This window comes from Chiloscyllium punctatum, chromosome 23 (genome assembly GCF_047496795.1).
Source record: "Chiloscyllium punctatum isolate Juve2018m chromosome 23, sChiPun1.3, whole genome shotgun sequence".
Taxonomy (NCBI): Eukaryota; Metazoa; Chordata; class Chondrichthyes; order Orectolobiformes; family Hemiscylliidae; genus Chiloscyllium; species Chiloscyllium punctatum.
Genome location: NC_092761.1, coordinates 86922908 through 86943361, shown reverse-complemented (window position 1 = coordinate 86943361; position 20454 = coordinate 86922908). Strand labels below are relative to the sequence as shown.

Here is a 20454-nt window from a genome sequence, read left to right as displayed (position 1 = left end):
GCCTGTGGGTTTCTAATTTAGTGAGATTACCACCACGTCACCCCTATTCTGCTGATAGCGTGATACCCTGCAGTGTGGAAACAGGCCATTTGGCCCAACAAGTCCACACCGAAGACTAACCCACTCAGACCCGTTTCCCTCTGACTAATGCACCTAATACTGTGGGTAATTTAGCATAGCCAATTCACCTGACCTGCACATCTTTTGGATTGTGGGAGGAAACCGGAGCACCTGAAGGAAACCCACGCAGAAACAGGGCAAATGTGCAAAGTCCACACAGACAGTTGCCCAAGACGGGAATTGAAGGCAGCAGTGCTAACCACTGAGCCCACTGTGCCATCCTTATTTCCCCTCATCAACATATCCACAATTTTCTTCTTGTGTTTAACCAGCTTTTCTGAGATGCGGCTAATTTCCCTCAGTTACTTCACTTGATGAGCTCCATATTCTTTACACTATTTCTATTTAAAGATATTTCTGTTTGGCTATTCTAAGAATGATCTAACCAAGGTTCAGACAAATTTAGCGTAACTTGTCTGCTTTAAATTTCTTCCTTCCAGAAATAAGCCCCAGTACTTGTTTGTTTTAATGACCTTTTCTGCATTGCTATAGTTAATGATTTGTGAAGATGTAATTATAGCTGATTAGACAATCATCATAAAAATAAATTTGCATTTTGAATGGTATCAGAGAGACTGGAACCCAGATGTGTTTTTATTGGTCGGAGTGGAGAAACATTTCAGAGAAGTAAATGGGTAGAGGGTAAAATCATTCCTTTAGCAAACAGCAGGAGAGTGTGACTATTGTTGCAATTAGACATCTACTAACGATATCCCAGGAATGTGTGACGTTGATGCTCAGCATTCCACTTGGAAGATTTCGGTTCAGCCCTAAATCTGACACCCTAATAATTGTTTTTCGTTTTATAAAATGAGACCGTCACAAGAAGAGTTAAGAGACTTGCTGGAGACATAAATGAGTCATTTTCACATCATGTGAGCATGCCAGGATCTATAATCTCTCCTGTCAGTCATAGGATTCCTGTCTGAGTCAGCATGTTACGAGTTCAAGTCCTAATTCAGAGCCTTGACGAAATCTTAGTTGAGAATCACAGTATCCCACTAAGTGTACAGTCTTTGAGATGAGATGAAAAAATCCAAGGGTCTGTTTGCCATCTTGGGTAGATGTAAGAAATTATTGGTGTCATTTGGTGGCCTGGCTAATGTTTGTTTCCTAAGTAATATCACTGAAAGGAATGGTCTAGTCATTAGTATATTCCTGCATGTGAGAACTTTGTGTGTGCAAGTTGGTTGCTAAGTTCCTGCCTTTCAACAGTGACTATTTTTTCTAAAAAAAAGCCTTTAATTGGCTGGAAGGCAGTTCGGGACATCCTGAGGTTGTATTAGGCACTATCTGAATGCATTTTTGTCTTTCATCTCAAATTCCTTTCTGGATCTGTGCAGCTCTCCTCCTCCTGCTCTTGGAGATCCTGTAGGAATTTTGGCTCCTCTCCTAACTCTCCTCTTCCTGGGATGGGACAAATCCACAATAACTTTCCCTCCTTTAAAGCATTTGAACTTTTTAATTCCCTGCATGTTTCCACAAACCTGTAAATAAATTGTACCCAATTTACCCAAACAGCATCCTCCTTCATAGCCAGTAGGTGTTGGGATAATTTAATGTCCACATACTAATAAATACATATTTTCCAATCTCCAGAAATATCTACCAGATTTCCATGCAGATGCAAAATGTCGAAGCGGAAGACCATTATAACTGTACTCTCAGTCATTACCGTCATTGCAATTCTTGTGGTTGCCATTTATTTCGGTAAGTTCCCTTCCTTGTTCAAAATGTTATTAAATGCACCTCGTCATCATGCCCTTTATTTTCTGCAGTTTGCTATTTCAATTGCTGGTTTGTGATCCTTTGATTTTGCCCACAGCCAGGATTATTGGCTACGTGAGGCAGCACAGAGCCTGATCTAATCCAGGCCTATTGCCTCACTGACACTCGGTGCATTTCCCAGTCAGTGATCAGGATTGGCGCCACTAGTGGGTTTTAACCAACTTTAACCAGCCCTCAACACCAGCCAGGGGATATTGAGGATAGCTGTCATAGCTGCTGTCACCAAGTCATTGGGGTAATGGGAGGTCATTCATCCCTTGCAGCCTGTTCCACCATTTAATTAGATAACAGTTGATCTGCATCTCCATTCCATTTCCCACCAAATAACTTTTGAACTCTTCGGTTGACCCACCAGCTCAGAGGGGACAGATTTCCGTTCCCCTGCGTGAGAAGATGTTTTTGGAAACTGAGCCAGGCGCTATTGTAACTTTCTTGCACGTTTGCTGCTTATGACGGTGTGACGTGCTGATGTGTTCAGTCCTGAGGGCTTAATCAAAGTGTTTAGAAAATCAATCACATTTGTCACTGCTGTTTGTCTGAAACGTGCTAAAACAAGGGTCAGAACTTTGCCCGCAGGAAAGTTCTCCCATATCCAGGGGAAATGATTGTTTCAGTTCCTGTGTTTTTGTGCCTGTTTGTAATCATTGGGCAGAACTGGGCAAAGGGATCTTGGCTAACCTTAAACCCCCACCCACCCCCACCCCAAGTCTAGAGGTGCTGAATCTGTTTCTCGTGTTGCTCTGATCATCTCACTGACACTGAGTTCAACTCAGATGCTTCCCAATCTGGGAATCCTCTGGAAAGTTTCCCATCGTTTACGTGTCCTATCGGAGCTCACTGTTTAGGTTCACAGTAAGGAATCATTGCTTAGACAAGATATGGGGATGTTACCTTTGTTGCGAGTCTGCTTTGTTAGGCAAAATGATTTGGAGATGCCAGTGTTGGACTGGGGTGTACAATGTTAAAAACTGCACAACACCAAGTGATAGTCCAATAGGTTTAATTGTAAGACACTTTTGCTATATCTTCTGTGTCTAACAGTCTTGTATTCCACAACCACCTGATGAAGGAGCAGCGCTCCGAAAGCTAGTGCTTCCAATTAAACCTATTGGACGACAACCTGATGTTGTGTGATTTTAACTGTGTAGGCGAAGCTGCCCTGGAGCCTTGAGTTGTCTTACCAGCAGTTTCAGTACAACCAAGAGGCAGCTGACTGATGTGTGACCAGTGCCATTCTCTCCTTTTTTTTTTTTGCAGTGAAGGTTGCCATCAATGAATATTATTACTTCTGCTCCGAAACTTTTAAGTTCATCCCTCGTGATTCCCAGTGCAACGGAATCTTGGATTGTTCTGAAGGTGAAGATGAGCGCGAGTGTGTGATGAACGTCACATTCCGAGACCCTTTCCCAGGTAAACGAAGAGCCGGCTGGTGTTGTCTGTGTTTCTCAAGATTGCTGTGCGTTCAATAGAGCTGTGACAACCTGTGTTCATTCTTTTCCCTACAGTGCGAATCTATGGATCCAAATCCATTCTGCAAGTGAGGGATTCAGAAACCCAGCAATGGAAGAGCATCTGTTATGACAACTGGCGACCCAGCCTCGCAGAAGTAACATGCAAGCAGCTGGGATACTCGAAGTAATGCAAAGCATCTTCCAGTCTACTTCTGTCCTGATGCTTGTCAGCTCAGACTTTTATGTCTGCCCTTTCAGCTGGATGTTAACAAAATCCCCGAGCTGTCTCTTTATTTTTATTTGGAGAAGCTTGAGCAGGGTGATGTGGTTATTTTTGATGTGGCCCAGACTTTATCCCCCAACCAACATCACCTTAAACAGATTATCTTTTATATTTTAACAAAAAAGAAACCCGAAAGCACTGCGGACGCTGGAAATCTGAAATGAAAATAGAAATTGCTGGCAAATCTTAGCAGGTCTGGTAGTAACTGTGGAGAGAAATCAGAGTTAACTGAGGGAATGTCCTGAAGGAGGGTTACTAGATATGAAACATTAACTCTGATTTCTCTTCACAGATGCAGCCAGACCTTCTGAGCTTTTCCAACAACTTGTGTTTTTTTTTGTCATTTAACCTGTTTCTATTTGTGGGGCCTTACAGTTCAACAACTGCAACATAGAAATTTGAAATATGTTTGAAATAATAGTATAAAGTATAGAAATAATCGAGCATGTGAACACGAATGGACGAAAATGGAGGCATGATTTTCTTTCTCAGTCTTTCACTATCTGCATACCTTTTGCAGACTCTTTGTATCCTCCTCACAAAAATAGATGAGACTGAAAGTTGTATCATCAGGCTTGGCTACTGACCAACTATCCCTTCATCTGCATCACTCCTATCAATGGCAAATAGCCGAGGCCCCAGCACTGATCCCTGTGTCTCTCCCTGAGTTGCAGCTCACTAACCTAGGAATGACCCATTTATCCCAACCCTATTGGTTAGCCAATCCTCAAACCTTAATAATGTATCACCCCTAACAACATGGACTTTCTAATTGGTTCATGTGATGTGGGCATCATTGGCTGGGCCAGTAATTATTGTTTGACAGTAATTTCCCCTTGAACTGAGTAGGGGCCATTTCAGAGGGCAGTTAAGAATCTACCACATTGCTGTCTGTCTCAACTCACATATAGACCAGACCAGGTGGAGATAACAGATTACTTTCCCTCAAGGATGCCAGTAAACCAGATGAATTTTTAATGACAAGTTTCATGGTGGCTGTTAGACTAGCTTCTTATTCCATATATTTTTATTGAATTCAGATTTCACTATGGCATTTAAACCCATGTCCCCAGTGTATTAGCCTGACGTTCAGTGATGTGCCTACTATGCCACTGCTTCCTCATCTCATGGCATTTTTGATGTGGCACCCTATCACACGCCTTTTGGAAATCCACATTTACGTCTTGCACTGGTTCCTGTTTTAACCACTCTGCATGTTGCATTGTCAAATAAATTTGTCAAAAATAAGTTCCCTTTCACAGACAAAAATCTGAAAGAACTGCAGATATTGGAAATAAGAAACGAAAGCAGAAATTGTTGGAAAAACGCCGCAGGTCTGGCAGTATTTACAGAGAGAAATCCAAATTAGTCCAGTGACCCTTCTTCAGAACTGGTGGGATGAGAAATGTTGACTCTGCTTTCTCTCTACAGATGCTGCCAGTCCTGATTAGCTTTTTTCCAACAACTTCTGTTCCCTTTTTTTAAAACAACGTTGATTCAGTATTACTGTATTATGATGTTCAAAATGTCCTGCTACTCTGTATTTTATAGTAGCTTCTAACATTGAGATATTAGGTTAACTTTCCTATGCGTTTCTCTCCTTTCTTGGATAATGGTGTTGCATTGCTGGTTTTCCAATTTGCTAGGACATTTTCAGAACCTAGAGTCTAGATCTTGATTGAAAACAGAATCTAGAGAATGGTCCTTTGCCTTAACATCTGGAAGCACCTCAAAGAATGAGTTGCTTTGAAGATCAGTGATGTTAGACAGGCCAATACAGTAGGCAGGTTTTCCTCAGTATGATCTCCTATCATTAAGTGGGTGGGTGTACAGTTAACAGTCTCCAATGGCACTAAAGGAGAATGGAAGGTATTTTTCAAAATGCCATGGAATTGTTAACATCCACTTGAGCAGGAAGGCTGATCTGAGCTGAAAGGTTTAAAAGTTACCTCCTTGCATTTTTTTTTTTTACAAATGATCCCTCTCTGGGAGATCCTCCTACCAGGATCCAGCTGATCAAAAGATCAGGGTAGAACAGAGTTGATAATGAGTGACTGATGTATAACGTAGATTCATAGTCAGGTCATGGAGTAACTTACTGAGTTACAGGACATGACATGAGGGGTTTGAAGATGTTGTGCTAAAAACATCAGTGATTGGTGAATCAATGTATGGTAACAGTAGGAGGTCTTGCAGTGGGTAGTGTCCCTGCCTCTGAGCAAGAAGCTCTGGGTCCAAGTCCTACTCCAGGAGTTGACAACCACCAAAGGTGAGCTCCTGATGTGGCCAAACAGGTTGAGCATCAACATGTAAATCCCTCCAATACATGACAATGGCAGGAAAGATTCCTGATCACTCTCGTAGTGCAGCTGGGTGACTATTGTAGATCAGATTAGTGCTAACTGGGTTTGAGCCCTGTTCTAACTGGAGTGGATTGGGGACCTGCATCCTTACCTTCCCAATGATGCAGGTCATGGTGTGTAAGTCCACCTTCCTTTGTGCAGCAGTAGTAAAGGGGACACATCGGATCTTGAGCTTTTAAGGATAGAGGGTGCAATCGGAAATGAAGCAGGTCAATGGAGGTTGCACAGAATGCTGCTCTGGCTTCTCTTCAGGTACAGCCTACAATAATAGGCACCACAGACCCCCCAAACCTTGGGGAAGGTGACTGCATGCTGCGAGCTGGCGTGGGCAAACTGAGCTAGGAGGAAAGGCTACAGAAACTGGGCAGCAGGACGGTAGAAATTCAGTCACCTGAACCCTCTGGAGTAGAGATGGGCAATAAATACTGGCCAAGTCAGTGACGCCCATGTCCTGTGAGTAAATTTTCAAAAAAACAAAGATCTGCAACACCAAGCAGTCTGTGCACTGTTACTGAGTTTTTATTTTTAAGAATTCTGATGTCAGTCACATTGTCAGATCGCATCAAACTGGATCCTGAGTTGATCAAATGCAGCAAGCCGTTTCTAACAGCAGTGATGTATGGACCATGTTGGAAGGTTTTAATGAAAAAATGTTATTACTCTGCAGTAACCCTATTGGTAATCCTGTGGACAAGGGACTGTGGCCCTTACACAAGATCGTCGACTTCAGCAAAGTCACCAACCCCGTCTCCATTCAAAATGTGTTAATAGAAGGGTGAGTACAATCCTCAATGAACTGATGCATAGTTGAAGAGGAAGTGATGAGTTTCTCACTCCTCTGGGATTATATTCTCTGTGGTTTATAGCAGGGCTGGGTTTGGCATTTAAGCATGTGGCTGATGTTCTTTTTTTGTTGAGGTGCATTAGATTCTCCAGTGATAGCTTCTGATTTACAAATGGAAGTTGCCTTGACATATTTCCGGGATTAAATCCAGATTAGGGAATGTAGGTGCTGGAGACATGATTGTTACTAGTGCTACTGTTATTAACTCTGGGAGCAAGCCATTATCATTTCGATCTGGCATGGATCTTGCAGGCATGTTCTGATGGGACTTTGAAGGAATTTGTGGAACTGTGTAAAGAGCATGGTGCTAGTTTTCCCCTTGACCTGAGGGAGATTGGTTTCCCTGTGTAGAACCTACCTGTTCTCATTCCTTTAGAAGTGGAGAGAAATTGATCACTGTTTGTAACAAGGGAAAGCCACTTGGCTGGTTTATGTAAACAAAAAGAAAAACCTCTTCTTCAGAAGTTTGGTTACACTCCAACTGTTCTTTTCCATTTGGAGAGAGGGTGAAAATGTTCACTCACCCATGGTTGACACTGAGAATGAAATGGTAAAATAGCCAGATCCCCAGTCTTGGAGTGAGACACTCCCAGATAAATTAATGCACACTCCACTATGGCAAAAGCTGCATCTATATTGTCCAACCAGAATGTCCAGTCTCATGTTGCCAAAGCTCTGGTTGAACATATTCCTGCAGGTTTCCCCATAGTATGTATTACTTTATTTTCAATTATTTTGGCATCACATTTCTGCCATCAGTTACCCCATGTAGTGTGTGTTGTCAGTGCAATGCCTTTCTATACTAACTAGAATATTCTTCACCAGTCTTCACTTGACTGTTAGTCCAACTGATCTTTTATCTGATATCTTTATAATTAAAAAAAACAAAAATATTTCATAGAATCATAGGGTACCTACAGTGCAGAAAGAAGCCATTTGGCCCATCAAGTCTGTACTCTCCCTCAGAGCATCCCACACCAAACCCCATAACCCCAAATGGGGTTTTTAACCGTGGCTCACCCACATCTCTGGACATTATGGGGCAATTTAGCATGGCCAATCCACCTAACCTGCACATCTGGGTGCAGATGTGGGGAGGTACCCAGAAGAAACCCATCCAGACACAAGGAAAACGTGGAATTTGCACAATCGCCCAAGGGTGGAATCGAACCCGGATCCCTTGCACTGTGAGGCAGTCCCAATGTCTTTAAATATCTTGTTGACTTTGCTGAATTTGCTTCTTGCAGTGTTCAGAAGTTTCATTAGTGTTCCTTGGGCAGCCCCAGTTGATTGGAAATACCAGGAGAAAGTGAGAACTGCAAATGCTGGAGATCAGAGTGGAGAGTGTGGAGCTGGAAAAGCACAGCAGGTCAGGCAGCATCCGAGGAGCAGGAGAAGCTTTTCCAACACAACACTTTTGACACTGATTGGAAATCCCAGCTTGTTCCCTGGTCCCTGAAGCATTGCTGCACTACAGTAGTGCGATCGCGTTCTCCCCTGGTGTCCTGTGACTTGCTTCACCTGAATGTGGTCGTTGAGTTGTTTTTGAATACGTTGGAATGTTGGATCATGGAGGGACAACCCATGTGAAGTTTAGAATGATGCCAGATTAATTTGTGAGAAATGTCAAGAAAGGTAGAAAATTTCACATCAAAACTTTAAAATAGCACAGCAAAGACTGAGAGCATTCAGCTCATCAATCCTTGAGCAGCTGTTTTGAATCTTAGCCTTCTTCTATCAGTTTCTAGTCTTCAAGTATCTGTTCAATTCCCTCTTGGTAAGTTCTTTATAGAAACAGCTCCCCCTACCTTGTACTTATAAGAAAGATGTTGTTAAACTTGAAAGGGTTCAGAAAAGATTTACAAGGGTGTTAGGGTTGGAGGGTTTGAGCTATAGGGAGAGGCTGAACAGGCTGGGGCTGTTTTCTCTGGAGTGTTGGAGGCTGAGGGGTGACCTTATAGAGGTTTATAAAATCGTGAGGGGCATGATTCATTGTTGAATAACCAAGATCTGTTTCCCAGGATAGGGGAGCTCAAAACTAGAGGACATAGGTTTAAGGTGAGAGGGGAAAAATTTGAAAGGGACTGGAGGAGCAATTTTTTTGCACAGAGGGTCATTGGTGTTTGGAATGCGCTGCCAGAGGAAATAGTGGAGGCTGGTACAATTGCAACATTTTAAAAGGCATCAGGATAGGTATATGAATAGGAAGGGATTAGAGGGGAGATTGTTTTCACTGGTGAGTGAAACTCGAACTAGGGGGCAAAGACTCAAAATAGATTCGATTTCCTACAGTATGGAAACAGGCCCTTCGGCCCAACAAGTCCTTATCAACCCTTGAAGAGTAACCCACCCAGATGTATTCCCCTTCTTCACCCCTGACTATGGGCAATTTAGCGTGACCAATTCACCTAACCTGCACATCTTTGGATAGTGGGAGGAAACCGGAGCACCCGGAGGAAACCCACACAGACACTGGGAGAATGTGCAAACTCCACACCGACAGTTACCTGAGGCAGGAACCGACCTAGGTCCCTGGTGCTGTGAGGCAGCAGTGGGGCTGGGCTGATTGCTTAGTGGTATTGTCACTGGCCTTTTAATCCAGTGACTCTGGTAATGTTCTGAGGACCCAGGTTCAAATCTGGCTCAAGCATCCAAAATGGGAGAGTGGTGGGTTGATTGGTTTTAAGAAAAAAATAAGGGGGAGCAGATTTAGGACTGAGTTGAGGAGGAGCCTCTTCACCGGGGGGTTGTGAATCTGCAGAATTCCCTGCCCAGTGAAAGAATTGAGGCTATCTTTGTTGAATGTTTTTAAGACAAATTTTGAACAATGAAGGAATTAAGGGTTATGGTGTGTGGGCGGGTAAGTTGAGCTGAGTCCATGAAAATATCAGCCATGATTTTATTGAATGGTGGAGCAGGCTGGATGGGCTAGATGACCTACTCCTCCTGTTTCTTATGTTCCTATGTTTTTATAGAGGGGTATGGGCCAAATCAGATCAGTTTTGAATACCTGGTTGCCTTGGATGCATTTTCCCAAAGAGTGTGCTCCCATGCTGTATGACTCTGTCAAACCTGGCTGTATTGGATTACAAAGTTGTTTTTTTCCTCATTGCCTCTGGTTCTGTGTAAATAACTTTTTAAGTTTCTGCCCACTGGTGATTAAGTTTCAGATGGGAGAAACAGCTTTTCTTACTTGATCAAAGCCCTTCATGATTTTAAATTTCAGTCAGGGCTAATATCAAACAGAAAGCCAGGGATTGTGTTGTTGCTGGGGTGAGATCACCTGTCCAAGGAATGATCCAGATATCAAATACCTTATAATCTAAAATCAGGAATGAAGCTCTGAGCTTTCCTGATGAACTTTCATTATAATTATTGCATACAATTATATCTCCCTGGTAGCCAGACAACATCTTGTCACTAGGGGACAAAAGTAAAATCAAATCTAAAATTAAAGCTTAACTGAGAAGTATTCCAACAATTTTAATCATTGTTTTCTTTCTATTCTGTTCAGGTCTTGTTCTTCTGGGAACATTGTGTCTTTGGTCTGTGCACGTAAGTTCATGGATTTCTTTTTAAAGAGTTTTTGTTTGTTTGTCAAACTGTTAGCAAAATTTTTCAAATTGAATTCTTCACATTGTGTTTTCAGTGAAGTCAAAGACAGGTTTGTTGCTGGGAAGTTGCGTAGGGAGATGGGAATTCTTAGCTGATGGAAGAATAAGCAACCCCCCCCCCCCCCCCCCACCCCACCCGCCTTTCCCCTTTTCCCCTCCTCTTAAAAAACCCATCCACCATCTTGCAGTTGCATGGTGCAATGATACTGGTAGTTGTTGGAACACAGTGATTAACTTCTTATCAATGTGTCTGTGCCGGACCCAGGCAGGGACTGACATCTCAGGCTTTTATAAAAACTGAAAGAACTGTGGATACTGTAAATCCGAACCAAAAACAGAAATTGCTGGAAAAGGTCTGGCAGCATCTGTGGAGAGAAACCAGAGTTAACGTGTCAGGACCAGTGACCCTTCCTCAGAATTAGTCCTGAGGAAGGGTCACTCAACCCGAAACGCTAACTCTGATTTCTCTGCGTATGTAACTGTTTGGTTCCTGCGCTTCTATTGGGCAAACGTTTGGTCATTTTGCTTTGTCTGGTCTCAGTAGCATCCACCTTGTCTCGCCTCCCATCGATTTTCAGAAATGTTTGTTTATAAAGTTCTTTGTGTCCTCATCAAGCTGTAGGAAGAGTCTCTGTGCAACTGTCTTCATTTCTTTCCTGTGTCATTTTTGTCAATTCAGTCATGCGATACTGGCATCACTGACTGGGCCAGTCTCTGTTGTCTATCTGTAAATGCCCTCTATAAAATCATGAGCGGCATAGATTAAGTGAATAGCCAAAGTTTTTCCCTAGGGTAGGGGAGTTCAAGGCCATAATTTTAAGATGAGTGGAGAAAGAGATAAGAGAGAGCTGATGGGTAACGTTTTTTTTGACACAGCGGGTGGTTTGTGTGTGGAATGAACTGCTAGGGAAAATAGTAAATGCAGGTACAGTAACAATTGGGAAAGCAAATCTTAGCAGGACGTATACACTTATGGTAAGGTCTTAGGGAGTGTTGCTGAACAAAGAGACCTTGGAGTGCAGGCTCATAGCTCCTTGAAAGTGGAGGCGCAGGTAGATAGGATAGTGAAGAAGGCAATGGGTGAGGAAATGACCTGGGAGTTGCAGTGGGAGAGGGACTCCAACGAGCAGCGAAATCAACGTTTCGGGCATAGAGTACAATGGGTGAGGACTCTCTCCCCACCCCCACTCTCCTCTAGCTTATCTCTCCACGCTTCAGGCTCACTGCCTTTATTCCTGATGATGGGCTTTTGCCCGAAACGTTGATTTCGCTGCTCGTTGGATGCTGCCTGAACTGCTGTGCTCTTCCAGCACCACTAATCCAGTATTTGGTTTTCAGCATCTGCAGTCATTGTTTTTACCTTAGTGAAGAAGGCGCTTGGTATACTTTCCTTTATTGGTCAGGATATTGAGTACAGGAGTTGGGAGGTCATGTTGCGGCTGTACAGGACATTGGTTAGGCCACCGTTGGAATACTGCGTCAATTCTGGTCTCCTTCCTATTGAAAAGATATCGTGAAACTTGAAAGGGTTCAGAAAAGATTTACAAGGATGTTGCCAGGGTTGGAGGATTTGAGCTATAGGGAGAGGCTGAACAGGCTGGGGCTGTTTTCTCTGGAGCATCGGAGGCTGAGGAATGACCTTGTAGAGGTTCATAAAATCATGAAGGGCATGGATAAGATAAATAGATAAAGTCTTTTCCCTGGGGTGGGGGAGTCCAGAACTAGAGGGCATAGGTTTAGGGTGAGAGGGGAAAGATATAAAAGAAACCTAAGGGGCAACCTTTTCACACAGAGGGTGGTACGTGTATGGAATGAGCTGACAGAGGAAGTGGTGGAGGTTGGTACAGTTATAACATTTAAGAGGCATTTGGATGGGTATATGAATAGGAAGGGTTTGGAGGGATATAGGCCGGGTGCTGGCAGGTGGGACTAGATTGAGTTGGGGTATCTTGTCGGCATGGACGGGTTGGACCGAAGGGTCTGTTTCTGTGCTGCTCTATGGCTCTGACTCTACAAGTACATGAATAGGAATGATTTAGAGGGATATGGGCCAAATGCAAGCAAATGGGACTAGTTTACTTTGGGAAACCTCGTCGGCATGGATGCGTGGGACTGAAGGGTCTCCTTTCATGTTATATGACTCTCTAAGGCTGTAATGAACTGCTGCAGTCTGTGTCGTTATGCTACTCCCAGCAATGCAGTTAGGAAGAGAGCACACACATTTTGACCCAGTTCTGATTGAGGGACAGCAAAGCCGTTCCAAGTGTGAGGGTAATGTGTGCACTGGCTGAAGGTGGTGGTGGTTTTGCCCTGTGCCTTGTCCTTCAAGGGGTAGAAATTACAGGCCTGGAAGATGGCGTAAAGGGGCATAGTACTCTGCTGTAGTGCATCCATGCAGATGGTACACACTGTCTGTGATGCAGGGAGGACATGTTGAAGCCTTTGGGGCCATTCAAGTGGAGCTGCTTTGTCCTGGATGGTGTTGTTCATCCACAATGTTAGAGTTGCCCCCTTCCAGGCAAGTGTGGGATATTCCCTCACATTCCCGACTTGTGCCTTATGGGCAGACTTTGGAGGTTCAGGAGATGAGTTCATGCAGAACTCCCAGCCTCTGACCTGCTCTGCTGGCTGTTCCAAATAGGGGATTGGTGTCTATTCAAATCTAGATAAGTCACGATGTACAATCCACTTACATAAAATAAACCAATTAACTTAAGTCAATTAGATGTATTTTTGTTTTCTCTGTTTATTATTAATCAATGATTCCTTTTTTGAAATGATTTGATGTTTATTTTAAGGAGTATATTCAGATTGCAACAAAGGACATCTGGATCAAAGGGGGTTTTCCTGCTCCTACAGCTTCTGGTGTTCCAAGGAGTATTTTGAATTTGGATTTTCCTGAGACTGTGTGTTCTGTTTGAAACCTATTGGGTATTTTTTTGTGCTGCATTATTTCAGGATGTGAGCGGAGTGCCACTGACCGGATAGTTGGGGGTACGGATGCTAGTATTGAAGAATGGCCTTGGCAGGTCAGCCTTCAGTACAAGAAACAGCATCTGTGTGGTGGTAGCATCATAAACCATCAGTGGATCCTGACAGCTGCTCACTGCTTCCCAGAGTAAGTTTGTAATTAACTATCACCCTGCAACACCACCCGCTCCCCACAAATATCATCAAACACTCCATCACCTGCCAATTGATTTTTCTACACCATCCCTCATCAAACACTCCCAGGACAGCACGGGGTTAGATATTGAGTAAAGCTCCCTCTTCAGTGTTCCCCATCAAACACAGTCAGGATAGGGACAGCACGGGGTTAGATACAGAATAAAGCTCCCTTTACACCGTCCCTCATCAAACGCTCCCAGGACAGGACAGCACAGGGTTAGGTATAGAATAAAGCTCCCTCTCCAGTCTTCCCCATCAAACACCCCCAGGACAGTGGCAGCGTAGGGTTAGATACAGAGTAAATCTCTCTCTACACTCTCTTCCATCATACACTCCTGTGACAGGGACAGTGTGGGGTTGGATGCAGAGTAAAGTTGTCTCCACACTGACCCCCATCATACAGTCCCAGGACAGGGACAGTGTGGGGTTGGATGCAGAGTAAAGCTCTCATACTGTTTTTTTATTTCCCCCAAACTGCAAGCAAAGCCTCTCCTGCACCTTTTCTAAACCGAAAGTAAGACTTCTCCACATCATCCACATTGAAAGCTCCCAGGGCACAGACAGCGCAGGATTAGACATCGAGTAAAGGTCCCACTGCACTGCTTTTCTTTATGGAATGATTTTCTGAATGGCATTGTTTATTTCAGGGAGTATAACCAGATTGCAAACTGGAGAGTGTTTGCTGGCAGTGATGTTCTCTACTCTGGGGGAAGCACCTTCTCCATTATGAAAGTTGTCATCAACGCCAAGTACAATTCAGTGACCAGCAACTACGATATAGCCCTCATTAAAGTTAGGTCACCGCTACCGTTCACAGGTGAGGCTCGAGCTGAGTACAAAACCGAGCACATGGCTGCGTTATCACATTGTTAAAGATCTAACGCCACTCTGTCCCTTTCTCCGGTGAGACCTTCAAACAGCTTTGTTAGGGCAGCTTGCTTCTTACTGACCTGGTGGTGCATTTTTCCTGAGAGACTGGCACTAACCCTCACCACTGTGACACTTGCCCCTTGCAGGGAGACTGAGACCCCACCAGGTTGCCCCTCACTGGAGCACAATTACACGGCAGTGGCACTTTGGTTATTTCAGGCTTTGCTGGAAAGATATTCAACTGTGGGAACATCACAGTCCAGCCTGAATCCTGGTCTCAGTCTGTGGGCATGAGCAGGGTTTCCAGGTAATCACTTCCTGTGCACACTTGTGGCTGTGGCAGTGATCACTGAGGGGTGGATCCAGTTGTAGGGTGACCAACTGGCTGAGATCAACCAAGGCTACCGTGAGGATCCTTGGCCTGTTTGTAGTGACCCGGTCAGTAAATCCCAAAACTAAATGGGAACAGGATATTCCCATTCTCTCACTCGTGCTCTCTCTTTCCCCTCCCACCCCCACACCACTTCTCCCTCCCTCTCTTTCCTCCTCCCCGCCCCCTCCCCACCGCCCCTCTCTACACCCGTCCTTGCCAATGTAATGTTGTTGTCACTTGGCTTAGATGTTAGTCATATCAGACTGGGGGACACTTAGATAACGATTCTGTTTGAGTGATGACCCAGAAATCTGGACCAATGCTCTGGAGAGAAGGTGCTAGTCTTAGTAAAAGCCCATCTGGTTCACTAATGCCCTGGGGAGATGCCAATCTGCCATCTTTACCTGGTGAGGGCTGCGTGTGACTCCATGTTCTCCACTAACCTCCCTCTGAAATGGCTGAACAAGCCAATTGGAGGGGGGTGGGGGGTGGGGGGGGGGGGGGGGGGTGGGGGTGGGGGGGGGGTGGGGGTGGGGGGGTGGGGGGTGGGGGGGGGGAGTGGTTACTCACCACCAGTTCAGAGGCAGTTAGTGATGGATATACAATGTTGAATATGTCAGTGGCTCTTGCCTTTCTCACACTGAATTTACAAAGCTGGTTTCTCTATCCCAGACAAAAGCTGCTCCCTTTGGAGAGGAGAAAATATTCCATCAATCGTGGTTGATGTTAGGAATGCTGTTTCTTTCTATTGAATCATTTTTTCTCTCTCTCTCTTTTTCTCGGTCTAGATTACATTCGTCCTGTTTGTTTACCTAACTACGCTTCTCCAGTTCCAAAGAAAATTTTGGCATGGGTCACTGGCTGGGGCTACACTAAAGAATTTGGTAATTATCACTATGGATATGAAATGAGATCATTGTTTTGAAGATAGTAGGAAAGAGAGGAGTTTCCCCATGCGCTGCACCAGGGGCATAGGGTTTCATGTCTTTGTGGAAAGTCTTTAATTGTGGGGCAGAGTCAGGGGTAAGATTTAAGTTCCCATTGTTACTGCTACATCCTAGAGATCTCAGTTGGTCTCATTGACAGATTTTGGGGTTCCAATTTAAGATTTATCCAACACTGAGGAAGTCAGGAAGAACAGTATTCTACACACACACACACACACACACACACACACACACACACACACACACACACACACACACACACACACACACACACACACACACACACACACGAAATGGTGCTTCATCCTGTGATCACTCCCCTCCAGTTCTCCCATCCACCTGCCCCCTCAAACAACCACACTGCATCTGTGACTGACCGCCTGAGAAATGCCAATCTGTATTTGTTTAGCACCTTTTTTCACCTTGTCACATGTCCCAAGAGATTCCACAATAGTGCTATCAGAAGCACACAAGAGATTAAGGAGGTTGGTCAAGGATTTGGGTTTTAAGGAGGAGTGGGGAGAGAGGTGCAGGAGTTAACAGAAGAAATTCAGCCCCTTGGGTTGCAACAGTTGTGGGAATGAGTGTCAGCGGTGGGATGAGGAAATCTTGGATGTGCAAGAGGCCAAATTGGAAAAATGCAGAGCTTTTGAGTTACTTTGACAATTCTTCAACAACTAGCCCCTACAAACGTGGGTGTGATGATGGCCAGGCTATTTAACAAAAGGGATATTGACTGGGACAAATAGTGATGGGGAATTGGAGCAGACACACTTGCTGTTGGATCTGAGCAGGCAGACCAAGTAACAGTTAACATTTTATCTGATAAGGCAGAATTCTCTCCGTACTGCGTCCAACCTCTCTGCTCAGGTATCGCTCTGATATAATTTTGTTTTCTATTGTATTGAATAGGTAAAGTGTCAACTGTGCTTCAACAGGCCAATGTATCGGTGATTGGACGGGAGATTTGTAACAGTTTGCAGTATTATGGTGGGCAGATCACTGAGCAAATGCTGTGTGCAGGCTACCAGGCTGGTAAAGTGGATGCATGCCAGGTATGAAGACCAATGTGATGGCAGATCCCTGAGAGAGGCAGCAGGTTATAGAGCAATCTGAGTGACAGTGAGGGGTCACACTGTAAGAATAAGGAACAGGAATTGCCACTCAGTCCCTTGAGTCTGTTCTACCATTCAATAGAATTACGGTTAATCCAACATGCCTCACATCCATTAGAAAGTTTGCAGCACATGTACAGGCTGTTGGGTTGAGCTGACTGTCTTTGCAAACCTGTGCTCCAGCTTACTTCTATCAGACTTGTATCTCAGATGTAATAGTTATTCTTTGTTTTTGGATCCCTTCAGATTCCCTGGTAAATAGCAGAATCTTATTTAAATCCCTTTTTCTATTGTCTTAAAATCCCATCTAAGGTCACTGCACAGCTCTTACTGCCCAGGGAGTAAGTGATCTCTTTGTTTCCTTTACCAAAGGGACCATCTCACTTTGCTGAAATTTGCCTGTTGTGCCTTGGACATCCCACACTGTTGAACACCATTCAGAACAATCAAATACTGAGTTAGTCCGTGTTCACGTGCAGCAGATCCCAGACAATATTCCAGACAATATTCCAGGCTTGGGCTGATAATTAGCAGTTGCCATTCCCACCACATGAAAGTGCTGCCTTGTGAACACAGTGGCTACAAGAGCAAGTCAGAGGCTAGGAATTCTGCAGCGAGTAACTCACCTGCTGACTCCCCTAAACCCATCCACAATCTACCAGGCACAAGTGAGGAGTGCGATGGAATACTCCCCACTTGCCTGGAAGGGTGCAGCCCCAACAATACTCTAGAAACTTGACACCATCAGGAACAAAGCAGCCCGCTTGATTGGTTCCCCAACCCCCAGGTTCAGCAATGACTCCCTCCACAGCCAATACTTGATCGTAACAGCAGCATGTACCATCTATAAATGCATGGCATTTACTTCAATAGAATCTTCTATACCCATGACTGCTTCCATCTAAAAGGACAAGGGCAGCAGATACATGGGAACACCACCCCCTGCAAGTTCCCTCTGAGCCACTCACCATCCTGACTTGATGCTGCCTGAACTGCTGTGCTCTTCCAGCACCACTAATCCAGAATTGGATCTATATATTACTGTTCCTGGGTTAAACTCCCTCGGTCCCTGAGGGGATCTATGTCATGTGCCATGGTTCAGGAAGACAGCTCTCTGCAGCCTACTCTATTAGGGATGGAGGCAATAATGTGATGCCCACATCCCATGAATGAATTTTAAACGCTGTTACAACGGGTTTCAGTAGCTGATTAATTTTAAATGAATTATTGTGAAATTTGGGCGAGTCATTGGTGTTCATGAATGATGGGGCCAATTCAGGGACAGGTTCCAGGGTCAGGGTGGCCTCTGATTGGTCTCTCCTGTTCCTGCCTGTGAACAGCTGTAGACGATGCTGACCCCTTTATTTATTGCGTCAGATGAATTCTGTTGAACGTACCGTCTGGTTTCCTTTTCAGGGGGACAGTGGGGGTCCGTTAGTTCTTCATGTGAAGAGTTGGCGGCTAATCGGGATTGTGAGCTGGGGTAGTGGCTGTGCCCGCCCAAACCGTCCTGGAGTTTACAGCAACGTGGGCGCAATGCTGGATTGGATCTACCAAGTCCTAAACGTAAGTGCAGGAGGGTCATTGATCCCAACTCCCTGTCATCAGACCCAGAGTGCACGTGGTCCACACCATCACAACCACTCTTCTGCAGTCTTTGTACATAATGGTTCAATATAAAATTAAACAGAGGTCTACTCCATTTGTTATTTAGAGAGCCATATTTTCATTCGTTCCCTGGGACTTTGGCAGCTGGCGAGTTGTTGGACCCTTCAGTCATACCCTCTGCTTATCCCTAGTGATGGAAATGGCCTTATTACCTCGAAGCTAAGGAGAAGGAACTGCTCCTGCTCCTGATCGTTACCTGCACTCCAGTTAGCAGCCAACCTTCCACTTTCACCACACCATTTTTTCCCAGTTCGACCATGTGTCCCCCACCTCCTCTGTATCCCCAAGTCTTGCTCTTTTGTCTGTGCAACCTCATTCTCCCTTTCTGTTCCCCTCTTTGTCTCTTCTCCACCCCTTATCCTCTTCTTCTTCTGTCCCCTTCCTCCCTTTCTGCCCCACCCCTCATCCCCTTCTCTCTTTCTGCCCCCATTCCCTCTCTCTCTGCCCCTTTCTCTCCCTCTTTGCCCCTTCCCTCCTTCTCGGCCCACCCCTCATCCTCTTCGGTCCGCCCTCTTCCTTCCGTCTCTTCCCCCACCCCTCATCCTCTCCTCTCTCCATCCCACCTATTTAATCGTTCCCTCTCTCTCTGCTCCCACCCCCTTTGCAGTGTCAATCGTCTCTCTGCCTCTATATTGGGCTGACACTCTTACACAGTGTTGTCCTGCCACCTAGTGGCTGCACCAATTATGGGACAAGTGCAAGCAGTTCAGAGGAAAATATAAAGTTGAAATCAGTTGAATAAAATTCGGAGCGGGTTAGCAAATTAATCTTGCTGTAATATGGGGAGAGACAGGCAGAACTGACTAGTGTCTGAAAGTCTTTGATAGTATGATTTCTTTAAACTGAAAGACTCCCCTTGTGTTTAGAAACAGAAGTTAAGATTGGAGCAGCAGTGTTTTGCTGAACAGTCGATCAGTCACAAAAAGTCCAACAATTGCTGTCCTAGTAACAAATAAACATTTGCTTAGAGCAAATAAAAAATGGATACCTCACTCAGTACTTGACTCATGGTCCCATTTGTTAGCTCCGTGACCATCTCCCTGCTGCCCCCCTCACTGCCTGTCTGCCTCTCTGTGCCCCACTCCCTGACTGTTCACAACTCCCTGTGCGTGAGGGAATGGATAGTGAGTGGCAGGTAGGCAGTAAGGGTGTAGGAGCTGGAAAATCAGGAAGATGGCGAGCGGGGTGACCAGGGAATCATGTTTCCAGGATTTGAATGAAGTTGATTGGAAATGTTACTGGGTACTGCACCTGATAAACTATCCTCACAGCACTTCATGTTAAGAATGGTCCTGCTCTTTGCAGGTTAATACCTGTGCCATCTCGGACACTGAACTCTGTATGTGTTGGTGGGTGCACAGCTTACCCATTGATGTGACAGAGCGAGTAAAGTGAGTGTTGGTCCTCCAGAGAGTGAGCTTGGAAAGTTAATACAACAAACTTTGATTTAACCAGCACCTCATGAGCCAGCACTCTTGATAGACTGGCAAAAATTATATTTCCGAAATACTGGAAGTTTACTTTATTATCATGAACTCCACGATGTCTGAGTAGTCAGTTGAGCGTACGAGTGAGTAGATTCTCTTCTGTTAAGTTTTATTTAAGGCAAAGTTGCATTATTACTTAATTGATATATGCTTTGAGAAAAAATAAGTATATTTGTGGTGTGTGTATCTCCTGCATTACATTTCTATTACTTAGTGTGTCTTTTTGCATTGATTATGTGGACCTCTTGATTATCTGAAATATTTAATCAATCAGCACACTCCTGGTCCCATAGCTGCTGGTTAAGAAAATGTTTGCTATAGTTAATTTTGTTCTTAATTCACCCGTGGGACTTGGGCATCACT

General features: G+C 44.5%; 1 protein-coding gene across 4 annotated transcripts in view; it reads left to right on the top strand.

Annotated features, from left to right (window-relative positions):
- LOC140494214 (transmembrane protease serine 4-like) overlaps positions 1-20454 on the top strand; it is a 58141-nt gene that overhangs the window by 33347 nt on the left and 4340 nt on the right. For all 4 annotated transcript variants that reach the window (XM_072593386.1, XM_072593384.1, XM_072593385.1 and 1 more), the window contains 10 exons: positions 1720-1830; positions 3166-3318; positions 3414-3543; positions 6673-6780; positions 10364-10404; positions 13422-13581; positions 14279-14448; positions 15663-15758; positions 16734-16876; positions 18353-18502. In XM_072593386.1, coding sequence (XP_072449487.1) covers positions 1720-1830; positions 3166-3318; positions 3414-3543; positions 6673-6780; positions 10364-10404; positions 13422-13581; positions 14279-14448; positions 15663-15758; positions 16734-16876; positions 18353-18502 — 1262 coding nt within the window. The remainder of the gene's footprint in view (positions 1-1719; positions 1831-3165; positions 3319-3413; positions 3544-6672; positions 6781-10363; positions 10405-13421; positions 13582-14278; positions 14449-15662; positions 15759-16733; positions 16877-18352; positions 18503-20454) is intronic.